This window comes from Hyalella azteca, unplaced genomic scaffold, assembly GCF_000764305.2.
Source record: "Hyalella azteca isolate HAZT.00-mixed unplaced genomic scaffold, Hazt_2.0.2 contig15175, whole genome shotgun sequence".
Classification (NCBI taxonomy): domain Eukaryota; kingdom Metazoa; phylum Arthropoda; class Malacostraca; order Amphipoda; family Hyalellidae; genus Hyalella; species Hyalella azteca.
In genome coordinates this window covers 128103-148317 of record NW_025945035.1, presented here as the reverse complement: position 1 = coordinate 148317, position 20215 = coordinate 128103, and the positions used below count along the sequence as shown (strand labels likewise).

Sequence of the window (20215 nt, the reverse complement as noted above, 5' to 3'; positions counted from 1 at the left end):
CGTTATTTTTAATTTTGAACATGTAATCAATGTTGGGTAATTTGACTAAAATTACCTAACACAAACTGTTAATGTTAAGTTTTAAAAGAGACTTTTCGTTATTTTTCATTTTCAAACATGCATGGCTGAACCATTAAATCAAGGTTGGATTATTTGACTAAACTTAACTAACGCAAACTTGCGAATGTTAAGTTTTAAAAGAGACTCACCGTTATGCAGCTAAAGGCCTTAGGGTGTTATACGTCATATTAATGTATCTGATACATAATTGTTGTCAGTGCTTTCAAGTAGCTATTTTATATATATTAAAAGTGCATTTTTGATAATAAATGAGTTTTGTTATTATGGAAATGACATACGGTGTGCAAATCATATGTATGTTCGTTAAACGGTGAGCATTATACTCTACCTATATTGCACTAACGTAGTAAATGTCAAGAATAATAATAATAATGATTTTCGCTTGTTACGTATTTGATAAGCTTGATTTATCGATTTTTGAATGCCGTAAATGCAATTTAAGGGATTCTTCTGACACTTACTCATGGCAGCACATGTCGAGCGTGTGGTTATATTTGATGGTGCCCCCACATTTCGAAATCGTAATTTTTTAACATGTTTTAAACAATGAAAACGTGACATTTTCTATATGTATACTGTTGCTGCTAATTTATATTTTATTCTTTGACAGAGATTTTTGGTAATATCTCATGTGTCTATAGCCTAACCTATAACCTATAAATGGCAAACCTCTCTGACTTTCAAAGAGGCCAAATTGTTGGTGCCCGTATGGCAGGTGCTAGCGTGACAGAAACTTCCCGAATGCTTGACGTTTTTAGAGGTACTGTCTTAAAAGGAATAAAAATTTCATCAGCAAATCACAGGTCTAAGCCGAAATTGTCTGAGAGGGACCGTCGTTACATAAATAGAATTGTGAGGGACAATCGAAAGACCACGGCTGTTAAAATTATTGCAAACCTCAATGGAATCCTTCAGAACCCAGGTTCCATGAAGACTGTCCGCCGAGAGCTGCCCAGGCCTGGATTCAATGAATGAGCTGCAATAAGAAAACCTCCAGAATCAGTCCCTCGAACAGTGGAAAAATGTGATTTCTCTGACGAATCATCGTTTACCTTATTTCCGAGTTTACGTTTGGAGACAGCCAAAAGAGTCATTTAATCCCGACTGCCTCCTCCCAACCGTATAACATGGCGAGGGATCTGAGATGATCTGGGATGCTATTTTTGGAAATCCGGCGGACCAAAGATCTCTCTTGGCGAAAGAATCAACAACCGCGAATATTTGGGAATTTTTGGAAGACCAAGTTCATCCAATGGTTCAATCACTGTTCCCGGGGGAGAAGGCCATCTTTCAAGGTGATAATGCTCCGATCCATACAGCTGAAACTGTTAAAAACAATATAACTCAGTACTCAATGCACTGAGTGACAGAGAGCGCATTTTTTCGTCGACGAAAACTTGAGGTCACGGACGGACAGACGGACGGACAGACAGACAGACAGACAGACAGACGGACATGGCAAGCACAATAGTGCATTTTTTCCATAAATGAGAAAATGCGCTAAAAATGGCACGATGAACATTCCAATGAAGTTGAGCATCTCATTTGGCCACCACAATCACCAGACCTGCCAGAGCATATTATCGAGCATTTATGGTTGATTTAAGAGGTGCAAGTCAGAAGGAGATTCCCGCAGCCATCGTCTTTAAAAAAGCTGGAGGAGTGTTAACTGAAGAATGGGTTAAAATTTCTTCGGAAACAATTCACATTTTAGTTTGTATGAATCAATACCTCTGAAAATTTAGGCTGTAATTGCCGCAAAAGGTGGATCTACAGTCCTACACCATAATAAGATATGTTATGTGAATTTCTCAGGTGTTCACTTATTTTGTCTAACCCCTGTATAAGAAACTGCTCGGACTAAATTTAGACTTGCACAATTTAAATTATGAGAGTATTTTCAAACGTTGAAATGACCAAATATAGTTTAGGCCAAATAATTTACATAAGATTATCTGCAAGCTTGTGCCGCTGATGCAGAATAATGGACGTGAACGCTAACATTAACGACGACAATGGTCCTGATTTACCCAACTGCAAATTGTGACTGAATAAATATATTCTAAATAGTGAAGTTCCAAGATAGTTCAAAACTTTCAAGATATATTATTTTCTTTGCTGAGCGTCGTGATCCAGTCTACAGGTTATCTCTGTCAGTCTACAAAGCAAACTTCGTGTCGAGTTTTAAAGAATTTCGAAGAGTCGCTGACAACAACTTTTTAGCGTCCAAAAGTGTCGCGTGATTCTACATAAACGCGCCGATACCTTGACCCTAACTACAATTTTAATTGTAAATAGGCATTTGAAAAATTTCAAATATTGGATTAAAGGAGAGATTGGTTGATTTGAGATTAAACTACAACAATGACAGGAGCTGTAGAGATCCATGAGTGGAAATGACACAAGTTGTTTGATTCAAGCACAAGGCTTCACTCAAGCACAAGGCTTCAATTATTTCTTCGTTGTGAATGAACATTTCTAAATTGCTCCATAGAAGGCCTAAGTGGGAAAAAGTAGCACCTTCAACAACTTCAATATAATAATGAATTTGAATTCGAAGTTTACAAAAAAAAAATAATGATTAAAATAATTTTGTTTGGCCAAAAATTTTTAATGTCGTTTTTATTTTCTCTACAACACTTCAAAGTATTAAATAATTTAAGATTTAATTTATTAAATTTAAACTTCGTACTTAAAGAATAGTTAAAGGAATGTTTCGAACGCACCATATGTTCGGAAATTCATTCGCTCTCACGTACCTTAATTTCGCCCCAATGCGTCTCATTGTGGGCAGAATCAAAGCACAGCGCGCGCCTGGTTGCTGATCCGGCACTCTGAGCTCCGACGCTGCCATGCATAATGTAGCGGCTCTTCAGGCCTGCAGCGGCTCTTCAGGCCTGCAGCGGCTCTTCAGACCTGCAGCTGCAGCGGCTCTTCAGGCATGCAGCTGCAGCGGCTCTTCAGGCCTGCAGCTGCAGCGGCTCTTCAGGCATGCAGCTGCAGCGGCTCTTCAGACCTGCAGCTGCAGCGGCTCTTCAGACCTGCAGCTGCAGCAGCTCTTCAGACCTACAGCTGCAGCAGCTCTTCAGACCTGCAGCTGCAGCGGCTCTTCAGACCTGCAGCTGCAGCGGCTCTTCAGACCTGCAGCTGCAGCGGCTCTTCAGACCTGCAGCTGCAGCAGCTCTTCAGACCTACAGCTGCAGCGGCTCTTCAGACCTGCAGCTGCAGCAGCTCTTCAGACCTACAGCTGCAGCGGCTCTTCAGACCTGCAGCTGCAGCGGCTCTTCAGGCCTGCAGCGGCAGAGGCATCCTCTGCATAATTCGGCTGAATCTCTGCAGAGCCTTCAATGATATAACTGAAGTTGCTTCGTCTTTCAGTAAATGCAGTAACCTGCTCAACCTGTCAGTCAGTGAAGTAAACTTTTGTGCATGTCTGTCAATACAATAACTTGAAGTTTGAATATAAGAAAAAAGACAAGTAAGTTCAATATATCTTCTGAAAAGACGCTCAGGAGACCAGCTCCATCATCTGTTAACAAAATCTGAACAAATACAGGCACACACAATTTATAAAGAGTCAAATTTACGCATAAACTTGAACCTAAGTACCTAAGTACCATATCTGTGATATTCGCAGATATTCCAAAATTTTAAGATCCGAAGCCCCAGAGTTGGAACCAAGAATCTTCAAATCGCTCTTCGAAACAGTCGCGTCACAAGGATCAGCGTGAACGCTTAAAACAAAATGGGACCGGTGAGCAAGCGGGAGTTCATTACGATATATCCTGCCGCGGTGTTAGGCCGTCCTGATATACACAACTGTTTTTATTAATCAATGCATCCGGACAGGAAAAACATCCTCGTACATAAAAAAATGAATAAATTTTGAGTTTATTGTATTGATGTTCTACTACTGGTTTTGTTACAGGTCGCAGTGGTCGGTACCCCACAGGTCACTGGTACAGTGTCCGTTGCAATGTTCTACCACTATTTCTGCTGCAGGTCGCAGTGGTCGCTACCTCACAGGTCACTGGTGCAGTTTTGGTTGCGATGTCTTACCATACTAATTCTGTTACAAGTCGCAGTGGGCGGTGCCTCACAGATCACTGTTGCAGTTTCTGTTGCGATGTTTTACCACACTAATTCTGTTGCAGGTCGCAGTGGTCGGTACCTCACAGGTCATTAGTGCAGTACTTGTTCAGCGCTAACAGGTCTGCCGCGTTGCGTCGTCACCATTTCTACTTCTCCACGTCCATCCTCCCTGACGAGATGTTCACCGCCACAGTCCTGCAAAACTCGCCCCTCAGGTGGGAAGGTCTGGGAGAACTTGCTACGACTTTTCCATTATGTTGAGCAGGAAATTCACTAGAAGTTGAGTTGGAGTGTAAGTTGACAATATGAAACAACCTTTCGCTCATACTGAGTAAGAATTTCACTTGAGCTTGTGTTGGAGAGTCATTTGACAACTTGCAACGACCTTTCGCTAATGTTGAATTGGAAATTCAATTGAGTTTGAGTTGAAGAGTAAGTTGGAGTAAGCAACTTACCACGACCCTGGCAACTTGCCACGACCCTTTCTTAATCATATTTCCATGCCTTCAAGCAGATTGTGGTTTTTAAATACAGCAAAATAATATATTATTTTTTCTCATATAATTAATGTAATTACTATCTAACTATAACGTAAACTCAACTCAACAGTTCAATTCTCATCTCGTTCCATCGTATGACTTAACAAACGTACGCGCGCGCATACATCAACGCAATTCCATGAGCAGGAGATGGTAATGGTTCGCTCCAATACCAGCGTCTGACAGGATACAGCCTGACCAGCTGCTCTTTTAGGTTATATTACGCAGAATCGGCCCATTGTGCAGTAGATTCCCACAATAAGCACGTAATTAGCATCCGAATAGAGTATGTGGCCAATTTGCTCCTGATTCACCTATTAGACGAGGGAATGGAGTCCGGGGCGATTCAGAATGGAGTCTGAATTTAGACTGGGATATTTACTGAAGAGTGGACTGTCACTTATACTCAGTTCACACATAAAGAAAATGAATATCTTATACAAAAACTGAAACATGGGATACAACTTTGAATTCCAATATGAAGGTAATATAATTTTTCTGCTATATCCCGGTATAAAAAAAGTCATTTATGAATTTGAAAGTATCACCATAAGAAAATTGTCTCAACATTTCAATTGCAAAGAACTCTCACTTCCCTGAACAGTATTTTACGATACGAGCTACCAACTAAGTTTGACTGACATCACGTGTGCCGTATACCGTAGGATTATACGTGTACTGTGGGATCATACGTGTAGTGTGGGATCATACGTGTACAATGTTATCATACATATCTTCACTGCTTATATACTATGATTGGCGCTACTTAAATTAGAGTTCGAACGCCATTGCGTGATAGCGTTTCAATGTTCTCTAGTCATTGCATTTCGTTTCTCGGTATTTTGCATTTTGGAGCTGCCAGGGTAGTTTTAATCTTGTCCATCATGTTATACTCTCCCAAAATTACCCATTGTTTTAATATGTTCGGTTGCCGAGCAAGGCCTTTGGACAAAAGCCGCTTGGCGCCAAATAAAGTTCTTCTTTTACGGCCCGTTTATTGAAATTTATGACGCTCAGCGGCTCATCGATTTCACGCAACTCGACACCAAGTCTCGCTTCCAAAACCTTTCCAGTTTATGACACGCAATAAACTGTAACAGTTTTGACACGCCTGTGAACTGCTTGATATAGAAAAAAGTTCAATAAACTGTAACAGTTTCGACACGCGTGTGAACTGCTTGATACAGCCATAAGTTCAATAAACTGTAACAGTGTTGACACGCATGACTACTGCATGATATAGCCATAAGTTCAATAAACTCTTACAGTTTTGACACGTGTGAACAGCCTGATTTAGTCATTAGCTCAATAAACTGTAACAGTTTTAACACGCAAGTCTACTGCTTGATATAGCCATAAGTTCAATAAACTGTAACAGTTTCGACACGCATGACTACTGCATGATATAGCCATAAGTTCAATAAACTTTAAGAGTGTTGACATGCATGTCTACTGCATGATGACATAGCCATAAGTTCAACAAACTGTAACAGTTTTGACACGCATTTCAACTGCATGATATAGCCATAAGTTCAATAAACTTTAACAGTGTTGACATGCATGTCTACTGCATGATGACATAGCCATAAGTTCAACAAACTGTACAGTTTTGATACGCATGTCAACAGCATGATACAGCCATTAGTTCAATAATCTGTAACAGTTTTGACACGCCTGTGAAGTGCTTGCTATAGCCATAAGTTCAATAAACTGTAGCAGTTTTGACACGCATGTCTACTGCATGATATAGCCATAAGTTCAATAAACTGTACAGTTTTGACACGCATGTCTACTGCATAATATAGCCATACGTTCAATAAACTGTACAGTTTTGACACGCATGTCTACTGCATGATACAGCCATTAGTTCAATAATCTGTAACAGTTTTGACACGCCTGTGAACTGCTTGCTATAGCCATAAATTCAACAAACTGTACAGTTTTGACACGCATGTCAACTGCATGACATAACCATAAATTCAATTTTTCAGCACGGTGCAGCGAGCGCCTGCAACTAACGTCACCTCCGTTAAATGCAATCGTCCTTTGATCTGCGAACGCTAATCTGTTCCGAGGTTGTGAGATATCGGAGGGCTCCCTTGATTAAAATCTTGACATTCGCACGGGAGGCCAGGAAGCAAATGATCGATGACGACCAAAATTCTGCTTTATTTCCATAAGTGGGGCGATTTGCTCAGTTCATGCACCAGTTTTTTATTGCTTATCCTGCTGGAATATTCCAGTGCAGGTATCGGGAGTAGAGACTTGCAGGATACTTGCCTTGCAGGAGAGGAGACTTGCAGGATACTTGCCTTGTAGGAGAGGAGACTTGCAGGATACTTGCCTTGCAGGAGAGGAGCCTTGCAGGATACTTGCCTTGCAGGAGAGGAGCCTTGCAGGATTCTTGCCTTGCAGGAGAGGATACTTACAGGATACATGCCTTGCTCTCCTAATGGAGGATACTGTTCACTTACAGGATACACGCCTTGTCCTCCTTATGGAGAATAATGTTCACTTACAGGATACACGCCTTGTCCTCCTTACGGAGGATAATGTTCACTTACAGGATACACGCCTTGTCCTCCTTATGGAGAATAATGTTCACTTACAGGATACACGCCTTGTCCTCCTTATGGAGAATAATGTTCACTTACAGGATACACGCCTTGTCCTCCTTATGGAGAATAATGTTCACTTACAGGATACACGCCTTGTCCTCCTTATGGAGGATAATGTTCACTTACAGGATACACGCCTTGTCCTCCTTATGGAGGATAATGTTCACTTAAGCCTCATGGGTGAAAATCTTTGCATGAGAAGCAGCTGTGGTTGTCGGTCTAAAGCTGGTGAAGTAAAGTGACAATTTAAAATTCGCAAGGAAATATTGTTTGCCTTTGGATTTCGACTGAAATTGTTTGCTGGATGTTTGTGGCAAAATATTGTTTATGAAAATTTGTTGGCGAAATAAAGGGTAATAAAGATTCTAGGCCTCGTTCAGTAAAACATTTTATTGCGAAAAGTAACGAGGAAAATGTCACCGATCGACACTTGAATGCACCAATAAAGTCCGCGTGGCACACTTCGAGCCAAAAATGCACCCGATCCACATTTGTATAAATACGAACGCGGATGTGAAACCACTTTATTCTTGTGCGGAATATCTAATTTATAAATATTTAAAAGTCTGCCAGCATTTATTTTCATTTCCATTAAGTTTCATGCAAGCGCACGTGGAAATATTCCGTGAGACAGCCATTGTTGCGTCGCACGAGGCTTAAGACGGCGTTTCGTTTGCTTCTTTTCTCGGGAGAGAAAGGAAGTTTGAGCTTCTTTAAGATACCCTCTTTAATGAGGGCTCCGTGGACAATGCCCAAGAGGCTCTCTTTGTGAGGGCTGTGTGTTGTGAGACCTCTCTGCTCCTGTACTGTACTCTGTCTCACCTCACTCTTTGGGGGGGCTGTGTGTTGTGAGACCTCTCTCTGCTCCTGTACTATACACTGACTCACCTCACTCGTTGTGAGGGCTGTGAGTTGTGAGACTCCTCTCTGCTTCTGTACTGTACTCTGACTCACAACACTCTTTGTGAGGGCTGTTTGTTGTGAGACCTCTCTGCTCCTGTACTGTACTCTGACTTGCCTCACTCTGATAATAATAAGTCACTTACACTCTGCTCTTATACCTACTCTAATCACTTTACCCATAACGACTCAGCCTCACTTTTATATCATTTCCTTCACTTGGCTCATTTCCAGCCACTCTCACTTCTATCCCTATCCTCTCGCTGTCCTCTTTTATATTCACTCTAAATTTGCTCAAACCAATTTCGCTCTTCCGATAATAAGTAACGTACAGCAGCTTAGCCCCATACTCCTATCCTCCCCTTCATTCTGCTAATTTTGAGCTACCCTCACTCTACCATCCTCTCTTTCATTCTGCTAATTTTGAGCTACCTTCACTCTACCATCTTCTTTTTCACTCTGCTAATTTTGAGCTACCTTCACTCTACCATCCTCTCTTTCATTCTGCTACTTTTGAGCTACCCTCACTCTACCATCCTCTCTTTCAGTCTGCTAATTTTGAGCTATTTTCACTCTACCATCCTCTTTTTCACTCTGCTAATTTTGAGCTACCTTCACTCTACCATCCTCTCTTTCACTCTGCTTTTGAGCTACCTTCACTCTACCATCCTCTCTTTCAGTCTGCTAATTTTGAGCTATTTTCACTCTACCATCCTCTTTTTCACACTGCTAATTTTGAGCTACCTTCACTCTACCATCCTCTCTTTCACTCTGCTAATTTTGAGCTACCTTCACTCTACCATATTCTCTTTCACCCTGCTAATTTTAAGCAACCTTCACTCTACCATCTTCTATTTTACTCTACCAATTATTGGCTAGCCTCACTCTACCATTCTTTCCCTCACTGCCAAATTATGAGCTACCCTCACTCTGCCATCCTCTATTTCACTCTACCAATTATTTGATATCGTCACTTTATTAGTAAGAATATTGCCCCCTGCACCCGAATTTTTCCTCGCAAAGTATAACATTTCAAAAACTACATTGCATCACTCAGGAGTTTTCACTTCGACAATCCCGAGTCATAATTTTATATCGAATTATGACTATTTTAACTGCATATGCAGCTACAGTTATGTATGATATTCTTATGCATTATTTTATTTTGTCTATTTGTTATATTTTTTTCATTCTTTAACACTGACAAAATTTTGTCCTTTCACGTAAGTGCTTTTAAATTTCTTAAAATAATTAACAAAGTTGCCCTGTAATAGAACCTTTAGTGTTATTTCTGGCAACAGGAACAGGATTCGCTCTTTAATGTAAGTGCTTTTAAATTTCTCAAGATAATTAACGAAGATGCCCTGTAATTAAACCTTGATTGTAGTTTCTGCCAACAGGAACAGGACGCTGAACGTCTCCCTTCATTGGCTCAAAGCTTACCAGAAGCGGTCAGCGCTGCAGCTCTGCAGGCACACTCACGAGGCCGACTTCTGTGGCCAGGTGGGTGCCCGCTGGTCAGCATGCACTCCGCTGCTGGAGCTCAGGTCATGTTGATCTCCACTTGGTGCAGCAATGTTTATATGTGAAATGAAAACAACATTCGAGTTCCATCTCGTTTCTAAATTTCGATTGATTTATATAATAATTTCCTGCATTTTTGCATATTTTGTCAATAAATTCATACAATTTATTTACCTCTATTTTAAAAGATGCATTATCTTTTATAATAATAAATGCTCATATCGCTATCCCGAAAATAATGCCTTCATGTCGGTATTTCTCACAATAGTCCACGGTAAATCAGCCTGACCTTTCAGTATCTCTCACTAATAGTCCACGGTAAATCAGCCTAACATTTCAGTATCTTCCACCAATGAAACACTGTAAATCAGCTTAACTTTTCAGTTTCTCTCACCAATGATCTACGGTAAATCAGCCTAACATTTTAGTATCTTTCATCAATAGTTCACGGTACGTCAACATAACATTTCAGTATCGTTCACCAATAGTCCACGGTTAATTAGCCTAACATTTCGCTATTTCTCACCAGATGTTGACGGTAAATCAGCCGAACATTTCGGTATAACTCACCTAAAGTCCACGGAAGATTAGTCTAACATATCAGTATTTCTCCCCTCAAAAGTTCACGGTTGATCAGCCTAACATTTCAGTAACTCTTATCAAAAGTACACTGATAATCAGCTTAACATTTCAGTATCTCTCACCAAAAGTCCACGGTTGATCATCCTAACATTTCAGTATCTTCCACCAATAGTCCACTGTACATCAGCCTAACATATCAATATCTTTCCTCTCTGCCAGGGTCCAAGCACGATTGAATCCTCAGACTGGCCTGCGCTGCGGGAAGCTTCTCACCGATATTTCTTTGCCAGGAAATTCAACACTTCTTTCAATTCCTCTTCTTCATCCACTCTTCCTCCTGCCACTGAAGCAACTCGAGACAAGGTCGCCCATCACCAGAGACAAGGATATTATGAAGACATCCTGCGACACGTCAGTCACAGCCTCATCAGACAGATGGTCAGGATGTCCTTGGATAAATTAATCCTTCAAGGACAGTTGGATAAAACGTTGTTGTGGGACGGATCCGCAGACTACAAGCTACGGGTTCGTAGTTCTTCGTCTCGTTTTATTGAATTGTATTTAATCGTCAATAATTTTGATGAATTTGTATGAATTTATGAATTCAGTGAATATTCATTAGCCCTTATAGCAATACATTGGGAAAATTTATTAATTGAAATTATAGGAAAAATTGAAACTTTTATACATAAATTATAGAAAAAATTGAAACTTTAAATATGAAAACCTGAAAGACATTTTGTATTGATTTACTGTGTGATACAATGCCAACATTCAATCGATATTACTGTATCTTTAAATGACTCTCTTTCGTGATAATTAAACGATATGAAATTGACATCATTTCATAATCCCGCTAGATCATTCATATCTGAAAAATTACCCTCTACATGAATTGCATTCATCATCAACAGATGGCATTGTCAGTCAAGAAGATGATTGTTATTATTGAAGTTATTAAATAAGATTAATTTATTTTACGCGTGATTCTTTAGTTATAGTTAAGGTAATTCTAGTTAATTATAGTTAAGGTAAGGAACTTGCTAATTTATTCTGGAATGTATGTAATAATGGTCATTTTTTGTGTTGGAATACCAAGGGAAAGTGCTATCGTTTTTAAAGTAAACCAGGAGTTTCTTATTCAACGGTGTTAGATAAATCGCGTGTATTTGACGGTGGCGAATTGTTTGTCAATGACGGCAGAACTTTATGTTAAAGTTTAATTACTATTGTAAATTTTTGTTATGTTTCTTATAATTTTATAATCAACTACATTCTAGGACATATATTATGTGATTATTTTTAGCTATGAATTTAGAAAATAATATTTTTTACCTAATAATTAAATTTAATTAAATAATTAGGTAATAATCAATTAAATTATTAGGTGATAATTAATTAAATTATTAGGTAATAAATAATTAATTATTTGGTAATAATTAATTAAATTTTGCTTAAAATTATATATTATATAATAGTTATTTTTAGCTAATAGCTCATTAAAAACCATAAGGGAATAGTAAACATTACCCGTTTACTTTCACTGCGCAGTTTTTGCCGCAGCTAGAGAGCCCTCACCCCTGCTGCGACCTGCCCTACCAGCTCGGCTACAAGATGGTACAGCATTTCTCCGCCGTCTTGGACTTCTCGCTGCCTCTGAGCGACGTGAGTCGCGCTCTTAAGGCGGATTATCTCGGGCTTTTATGTTAACAAATTCAGCTTTACTTCTGTGCTCAGATGACTGAAAATCCCGGCTCAGCGTCGCTCTCCTGCACGGTACGCAGGCTCTGAGCTGATCGGGGGTGGCGATGTTGAGGAGTGGCTTTATAGGGTAGGGCAAATGAGGGCAACTGAGGGCTACTGAGGGTAACAGGGGGCAACTGAGGGCAATTGAGGGCAACTGAGGGTAACTGAGGGCAACTGAGGGTAACTGGGGGCAACTGAGGGTAACTGAGGGCAACTGAGGGTAACTGGGGGCAACTGAGGGTAACTGAGGGTAACTGAGGGCAACTGAGGGTAACTGGGGGCAACTGAGGGTAACTGAGGGCAACTGAGGGTAACAGGGGGCAACTGAGGGTAATTGAGGGCAACTGAGGGTAACTGGGGGCAACTGAGGGTAACTGAGGGCAATTGAGGGCAATTGAGGGCAACTGAGGGCAACTGAGGGTAACAGGGGGCAACTGAGGGCAATTGAGGGCAACTGAGGGTGTCTGGGGGAAACTGAGGGTAACTGGGGGCAACTGTGGGTAACTGAGGGCAACTGAGGGTAACTGAGGGCTACTGAGGGTAACTGAGGGTAACTGCGGGCAACTGAGGGTAACTGAGGGCAACTGAGGGTAACAGGGGGCAACTGAGGGTAACTGAAGGCAACTGAGGGTAACTGAGGCAACTGAGGGTGACTGAGTGCAGCCAAGGGCCCATAAGGGCAACTGAAGGTCCTCATGGGCCTATATGTTACCCCAGATATTCGAGTGTGAATGAATGCAACTGAGGGCAACTGAGGGCAACTGAGGGCAACTGAGGGCAACTGAGGGCAACTGAGGGCAACTGAGGGCAACTGAGGGAAACTGAAGGCTACTGAGGGTAATTGAATGTAGCCTAGGGCACATGAAGGCAACTGAGGCAACTGAGGGCAACTAAGGGCAACTGAGGGTAACTGGGGTAACTGAGGGTAACTGAGGGTAACTGAGGGTAACTGAGGGTAACTGAGGGTAACTGAGGGTAACTGAGGGTACCTGAGGGTAACTTAGGGTAACTGAGGGTAACTGAGGGAGAGAGTGAGATTAAGGCAACTGAGGGCAGACGAGGGTACCTGTTCATTACCTCATGTATAATTAGCGGCTCGCGATAATTGAGATCTCAGGGTACTTACATCTGAGGTCCTCTCCAAGTTTAATATTAATGAGCTTCTCAGTTACTGAGAGCTGCAATAGACATATGTAAACACGAGTGCCCGGGCGAGAACTTTAATTCATTATAGATTCGGGTAAACTATATTGCTGGAACTGCATGTGCACTAAGGTTAGGCTTCCTAAGTGTGCCACGTGTCTTAATGGTTTAGGTAGGCTGGCTTAGTATGACTAGCTTAGTAAGAGTGACGCTAAAGTAGCCCTCACAGTGGCTCAATGAATGACTGAAGAAGCTTAGAAATTAGAGATAAACAAGTGACGACTTTACGCAAGCTAAATAAGTGACTGTGCACAAGCCGAGCAAGTGACTGTACGCTAGCTAAATAAGTGACTGTACACAAGCCGAGCAAGTGACTGTACACTAGCTAAATAAGTGACTGTACACAAGCCGAGCAAGTGACTGTACACTAGCTAAATAAGTGACTGTGCACAAGCCAAGTAAATGACTGTACACAAGCCAAGTAAATGACTGCACACAAGCCAAGTAAATGACTGTACACAAGATAAGTAAATGACTGTGCACAAGCCAAGTAAATGACTGTACACAAGCCAAGTAAATGACTGTACACAAGCCAAGTAAGTGACTGTACACAAGCCAAGCAAGTGAGTGACTGTAGTTAAATTAAAGACCGTACACCTACACTGCCAGTGACTGTACATTTACTCAGCTAGTGACTGAACACAAGCCAGGCAAGTGACTGTACACAAGCTATACCAGTAACTGTACACAAGCCAAGCAAGTGACTGTAGTTAAATTAAAGACTGTACACCTACACTGCCAGTGACTGCACATCTACTCAGCCAGTGACTGTACACATACATAGGACTGTACACAGTAGACTGTTTGCCTCATCAGCAGAAGGCAACAGCGCCTGATTGGCTCAACCCTCAGCCAATTTCCCTCAGTGTTGCAGTGCTGAGGGGAAATCAATGTTAATTATTATTATTAGAGGCATTTCTCTAACTTTTAAGGAAAAAAATTCTTAGTTACGCGAGTTGCACTTACGAAATGATAAGAGTTCCGTAACGATTAAATAGTAGACCTGAATTTCAGTAAATAAGATACGAGTTAAGTTCTCAAGGCCAAATCGACGATGCAGACAGTCCATTGATCGTCCGTTGATCATTAATCGTCAACTAATCGTCCGTTGATCACCCGTTGATCGTCAACTAATCGTCCATTGATTATTGATCATCAACTAATCGTCCATTGATCATTGATCGTCAACTAATCGTCCGCTGATCATCCGTTGATCGACAACTAATCGTCCATTGATCGGCATGTTTTTTAGCAGTTCTCGCATGCAAATAGCATAGGAATAACCACGCGAATGAGAAGTAATTGTTCCTAGTAGCAATCTAATCCTTGCCACAATCTGTTCCTAGCACCAATGTAAATCCTAGGAACAATCTAATCCTTGCAGCGATCTGTTCCTAGCACCAATGTAATCCTTGGAGTAATCTCGTCCTAGCATCAATTAAACCCTAAAAACAATCTATTCATAGCAGCAATTTACTCTTTGCAGTAATCTGTTCCTAGCAGAAATCTAATCCCTTCAGGTAATCTATTTCAAGCAGCAATCCAGTCCCAGCAGCAATCTGTTCCTAGCATAAATTTAATCCTTGCAGCAATCTGTTCCTAGCAGCAATCCAGTCCCAGCAGCAATCTGTTCCTAGCATAAATTTAATCCTTGCAGCAATCTGTTACTAGCAGCAATCAAGTCCCTGCCGCAATCTATTCCAAGCAGCAATCCAGTCCTAGCTGCAATCTGTTCCCAGCAGCAATCCAATCCCAGCAGCAATCTAGCTCCAGCAGCAATCTGCTCCTAGCAGCAATCCAGTCCCAGCAGCAGCAATCTATTCCAAGCAGCAATCCAGTCCCAGCAGCAATCAGGCCTATGCCCAAATCTGCCCATATTCACCGCCGCAGAAATTCAATCAAGGACGGGGATTTTTGTTCGCAGTCCGCAGGCCGCGGGTAAAATAAAATTAAGCCACTCAGCCAGTGCCACTCAGCCAGTGCCATTCAGTCAATGCCACTCAGCCAGTGCCACTCAGCCAGTGCCACTCGGCCAGTGTCATTCAGTCAATACCGCTCAGCCAGTGCCACTCAGCCAGTGCCATTCAGTCAATACCACTCAGCCAGTGCCACTCAGTCAGTGTCATCCAGTCAATACCACTCAGCCAGTGTCACTCAGTCAATTCCACTCAGCCAGTGCCACTCAGCCAGTGCCACTCAGCCAGTGCCACTCAGCCAGTGCCACTCAGCCAGTGCCACTCAGCCAGTGCCACTCAGCCAGTGCCACTCAGTCAGTGTTATTCAGTCAATACCACTCAGTCAGTGCCACTCAGTCAGTGTTATTCAGTCAATACCACTCAGTCAGTGCCACTCAGCCAGTTTCACTAAGCCAATTGGTAGCGGCAATCCAGAAAATGAGCTTCGTAATTTTCGAACTGTCATCTTGACATCCCTTGCCTGTAGGCTCGACTTCCTAGTCGAGCCTAGACAAAGTTTTTTGAGAGAAGTAGACTCGACTTCTAGAAGTTTTTTTTGTTCCCATCGACAATAAATAAACGGCGCGGTGGCGCCATATACTGGCGCTATGCAATCACAAATTACGGCACAGTGGCCTCGGGCCATAAACTTGTGGCACTATAGACTGTGTCTCGGAGAAACTATAGTTGATGTGGCAGTGCCATTGTTTTTGTAGTGATTTGGCAGCCGCCAAGGACCGAATATCTCGATGCTGCTTCACTGTAAGAAGGTTTTACTATTTATTGTCGTACAATAGCACCAGAAAACACAAAAGGAGGTATAGTGGCAGCACAATTCTTAATGAATGTTATGCTATACATAGTGGTTTCCCTATTTATTGTCGTACAATGGCACCAGAGAACACCAGGGGAGGTATAGTAGCAGAACAATTCTTAATGAATGTTATTGTTATGAACATATATTCGTTATGAATGTTATACAAGAAAGCACTATACATAGTACTTTCACTATTTATTATCGTACAATGGCACCAGACATCACCAGGGGAGGTATAGTAGCAGAACAATTCTTAATGAATGTTATTTATTGATAATGCTAGTCACAATACTTGAGTTACTCCTAATAAATGTCCTAGGGTAAGATTATGCGTGCGCGGAGTCGCATCATACCCCAGAAGACAATGTGGCAGAACAATTCCTAATTAATGCTATGTATTATGTATAAATTATACGAGTCACAATACTTGAGTTGTTCCTAATAAATGTCCTAGGGTAAGATTTTGCGTGCGCGGAGCCGCATCATACCGCAGAAGATGTTCGCATGTTACCCTGACGGTCACCTGAGAGCCTTACGCGTTACCACCTGGCCAGCCAACGCCCTCAGCCTGCGCCATCTGGACAGCGAGGTGAGCCATCTGGACAGCGATGTGAGCCATCTTGACAGCGAGGCCATCTGGACAGCGAGGTGAGCCATCTGGACAGCGAGGTGAGCCATCTGGACATCGAGGTGAGCCATCTGGACAGCGAGGTGAGCCATCTGGACAGCGAGGTGAGCCATCTGGACAGTGAGGTGAGCCATCTGGACAGCGATATTTAATAATATTAAAAATCAAGCTAACAATGGACCAATTATTTAGAGCTTTTTATCTGATGCAAATTTCCAATAACAGCTGCACCGCAAAAAAATGTTAAAGCATTAAATTTTATATACTTATTTAGCGTTGCGTTTATAGAGTAGCCGTGGTTATTTTATAGAATGACAGTCGTTATTTTATAGAGTGACCGACTGACCGTAGTTATTTTAAATGAACATTGTCGACAGCAAAATATCTCGGGCAACTCTTAACAACTTTGTCCTTGTTAAGACTGTTGCCATCTGTCACCTGTTGACAGGGAGCCGTGCCGCCTCAGTCGTCCGTCAACTTGCCGCTGTCATCTCGGCCAGCTCCTGTCACCAACATTTACGTGGAGTTATGGCTACACGTCACCACACGCAGCGTCAACGAGGAGTGTGCCAGGAGGCGAGTAGCTCTATTGTGGGTACAATTAATGCCACGATTAATGTACTGGCAACAATAATAATGCTAATAATAATAAATAATTATATCAATAATAATACGTCGTGTAGCTTTCTTTGAAAAACTTTTTTATGTGGCGCATTTTTGTGGCAAAGTGTTTACTGGTGGCAAGCGTGACCACAGCTGTCATACATGCCACACATGCCACATATACCACACATGCCACACAAACTTGTTAATTTGCATATCATTATCATCATTATCATCATCACTATCATCGCAAGTGAACATGTTCATGAAATGTCCCGCTGCAACAGACGCGTTACAGCTGCTGGCGCGCCCCTACATCTGCTGCAGCTGAACATGACAGCTGTGACTGCTGCACCTCTGCGCTATCAGGTCGCCGTGCAAGACTACACTCAAACAACCCTGTCAGTTAAGTCAAACTCACGATAAATCATTAGTCTTAATATATAATTATTCGAATAAGGAAATAACGCTTTAAAAAAATTACTCAAAACTCAATTGAGATAATTTTTTCCGAAGTGGAAACACTGTCCTTGTAAGCCTGAACAATGGAATAAAAATCGGCTTCGCTCCAGAGAAGTAGGCTGTTATCTGACAGAGTTAATTACCACAAACCGATATTGCTTTATATGTTCAGCCAATTTGCATTTGTTATAAGTTTATCTTTATATATTATTATTTTTTGTCCAAATTAAATTTAGATAGAGAAATTACCCTCACGGATATTGTGAGATTTAATTTTACGCTAGGATTCACTGTTAAAATGTTATTCACTGTTATTCCTGATTGTAATAGGTATGTGCTTAAAACAAGAGAGGCTATTTATGCTCACCTGGGCTTGTGAGAGGCACGCTGTTGGGCGTGGTAAATTGGTCTGTAATTATGAGGTCTGCTATGCGTATTCACATCAGCCTGTGAGGCTCGAAACAACGTGTCAACAATAAATGATAATTTAGTCGCACAATACTGAGAATAATATCAATGCTGTCAACGATGGTAGCGAAGAAAATGAAAACGAAAAAGTGAATGCAAGTATTCTGAATACGGCTGACAATGCAGCAGAGCTTAACCGTGACATTAGCGGCAGGCCTTTCTCTCACCTTTCCTTGTCACTTAAATACTAGAGTTCTGCACCATTGCTGCCTCAAAATATTGTGACCGCATGGAGATGTTGGCATATAATTATTATTATTATTATTATTGTACGAAGAATTTATCATGGCGTCTGGTCATTTGAACTTGAGGTCTCTTATTGGCTCATCACAATATTGGCTCGTATTGTCCCATCTCAATATTGGCTCGTATTGTCTCATCACAATATTGGCTCGTATTGGCTCATCTCAATATTGGCTCGTATTGGCTCATCTCATTGGCTCGTATTGGCTCATCATATTATTGGCTCGTATTGGCTCATCACAATATTGGCTCTTATTGGCTCATAACAATATTAGCTCGTATTGGCTCATCACAATATTGGCTCGTATTGGCTCATCACAATATTGGCTCGTATTGGCTCATCACAATAATGNTTACAAGGCGCCTACACTCTAATACTTGAACAGGTGCGTGTTACAAGGCGCCTACACTCTACGACTTGAACAGGTGCGTGTTACGACAAGGAGTCTACACTCTACGACTTGAACAGGTGCGTGTTACGACAAGGCGCCTACACTCTACGACTTGAACAGGTGCGTGTTACGAAAAGGAGTCTACACTCTACGACTTGAACAGGTGCGTGTTACAAGGCGCCTACACTCTACGACTTGAACAGGTGCGTGTTACAAGGCCCTACACTCTACGACTTGAACAGGTGCGTGTTACGACAAGGTGCCTACACTTTACGACTTGAACAGGTGCGTGTTACGACAAGGAGTCTACACTCTACGACTTGAACAGGTGCGTGTTACAAGGCGCCTACACTCTACGACTTGAACAGGTGCGTGTTACGGCAAGGCGCCTACACTCTTCGACTTGAACAGGTGCGTGTTACAAGGCGCCTACACTCTACGACTTGAACAGGTGCGTGTTACGACAAGGCGCCTACACTCTACGACTTGAGCGGGTGCGAGTTACAAGGAGCCTACACTCTACGACTTTAGCAGGTGCGTGTTACAAGGCGCCTACACTACTTGAGCGGGTGCGAGTTACAAGGAGCCTACACTCTACGACTTGAACAGGTGCGTGTTACAAGGCGCCTACACTCTACGACTTGAGCGGGTGCGTGTTACGACAGTATGTGGTTTATCGTTAGCTTTATCATCGTCAGCACTATCATTTAACGATACAATATATACATCAACACAAAAGAGTCAAACCATTCATTTATATGTTTATATATTCAGCTAATTTGCATTATATAAGTTATAAGTTTATCTTTATATATTATTATTTTTTGTCCAAATGGAATTTTTTGTCTCAAAGAAGGAGAATAATTTGTCAGACGTAAAAAATGAATATCTATATAACAAGAAAACATGCAATAAATTCTTCCCTCGTTCTCTGCCCTCACTCGCCCGGCAGGAGGGCGTGGGCAACCCTCGCGTGTACTCGCTGCCCCTCGTCGTCCTGCCGAGCCCTCAGGGGGACGCTGCTGGGGAGGCGCCGCTGCAGGAGGAAGGTTGGGTGTTGCACCAGCAGCAGCTGGTTGGTGGTGTTGCACCAGCGGCAGCTGGTAGGTGGTGTTGCACCAGCAGTAGCTGGTTGGTGGTGTTGCACCAGCAGCAGCTGGTTGGTGGTGTTGCACCAGCAGCAGCTGGTTGGTGGTGTTGCACCAGCAGTAGCTGGTTGGTGGTGTTGCACCAGTAGCAGCTGGTAGGTGGTGTTGCACCAGCAGTAGCTGGTTGGTGGTGTTGCACCAGTAGCAACTGGTTGGTGGTGTTGCACCAGCTGCAGCTGGTTGGTGGTGTTGCACCAGCAGCAGCTGGTTGGTG

General features: G+C 42.1%; 1 protein-coding gene across 1 annotated transcript in view; it reads left to right on the top strand.

Annotated features, from left to right (window-relative positions):
- The window catches only part of LOC108679286, a 31581-nt gene extending 13867 nt beyond the window's left edge, over positions 1 to 17714 (top strand). Inside the window, exons 11-17 of the mRNA XM_047884321.1 lie at positions 4236 to 4388; positions 9631 to 9733; positions 10556 to 10861; positions 11888 to 12001; positions 16512 to 16646; positions 17134 to 17261; positions 17576 to 17714. Of these exons, the coding sequence (XP_047740277.1) occupies positions 4236 to 4388; positions 9631 to 9733; positions 10556 to 10861; positions 11888 to 12001; positions 16512 to 16646; positions 17134 to 17261; positions 17576 to 17714 (1078 nt within the window). The remainder of the gene's footprint in view (positions 1 to 4235; positions 4389 to 9630; positions 9734 to 10555; positions 10862 to 11887; positions 12002 to 16511; positions 16647 to 17133; positions 17262 to 17575) is intronic.
- The last annotated feature ends 2501 nt before the right edge of the window (positions 17715 to 20215 follow it).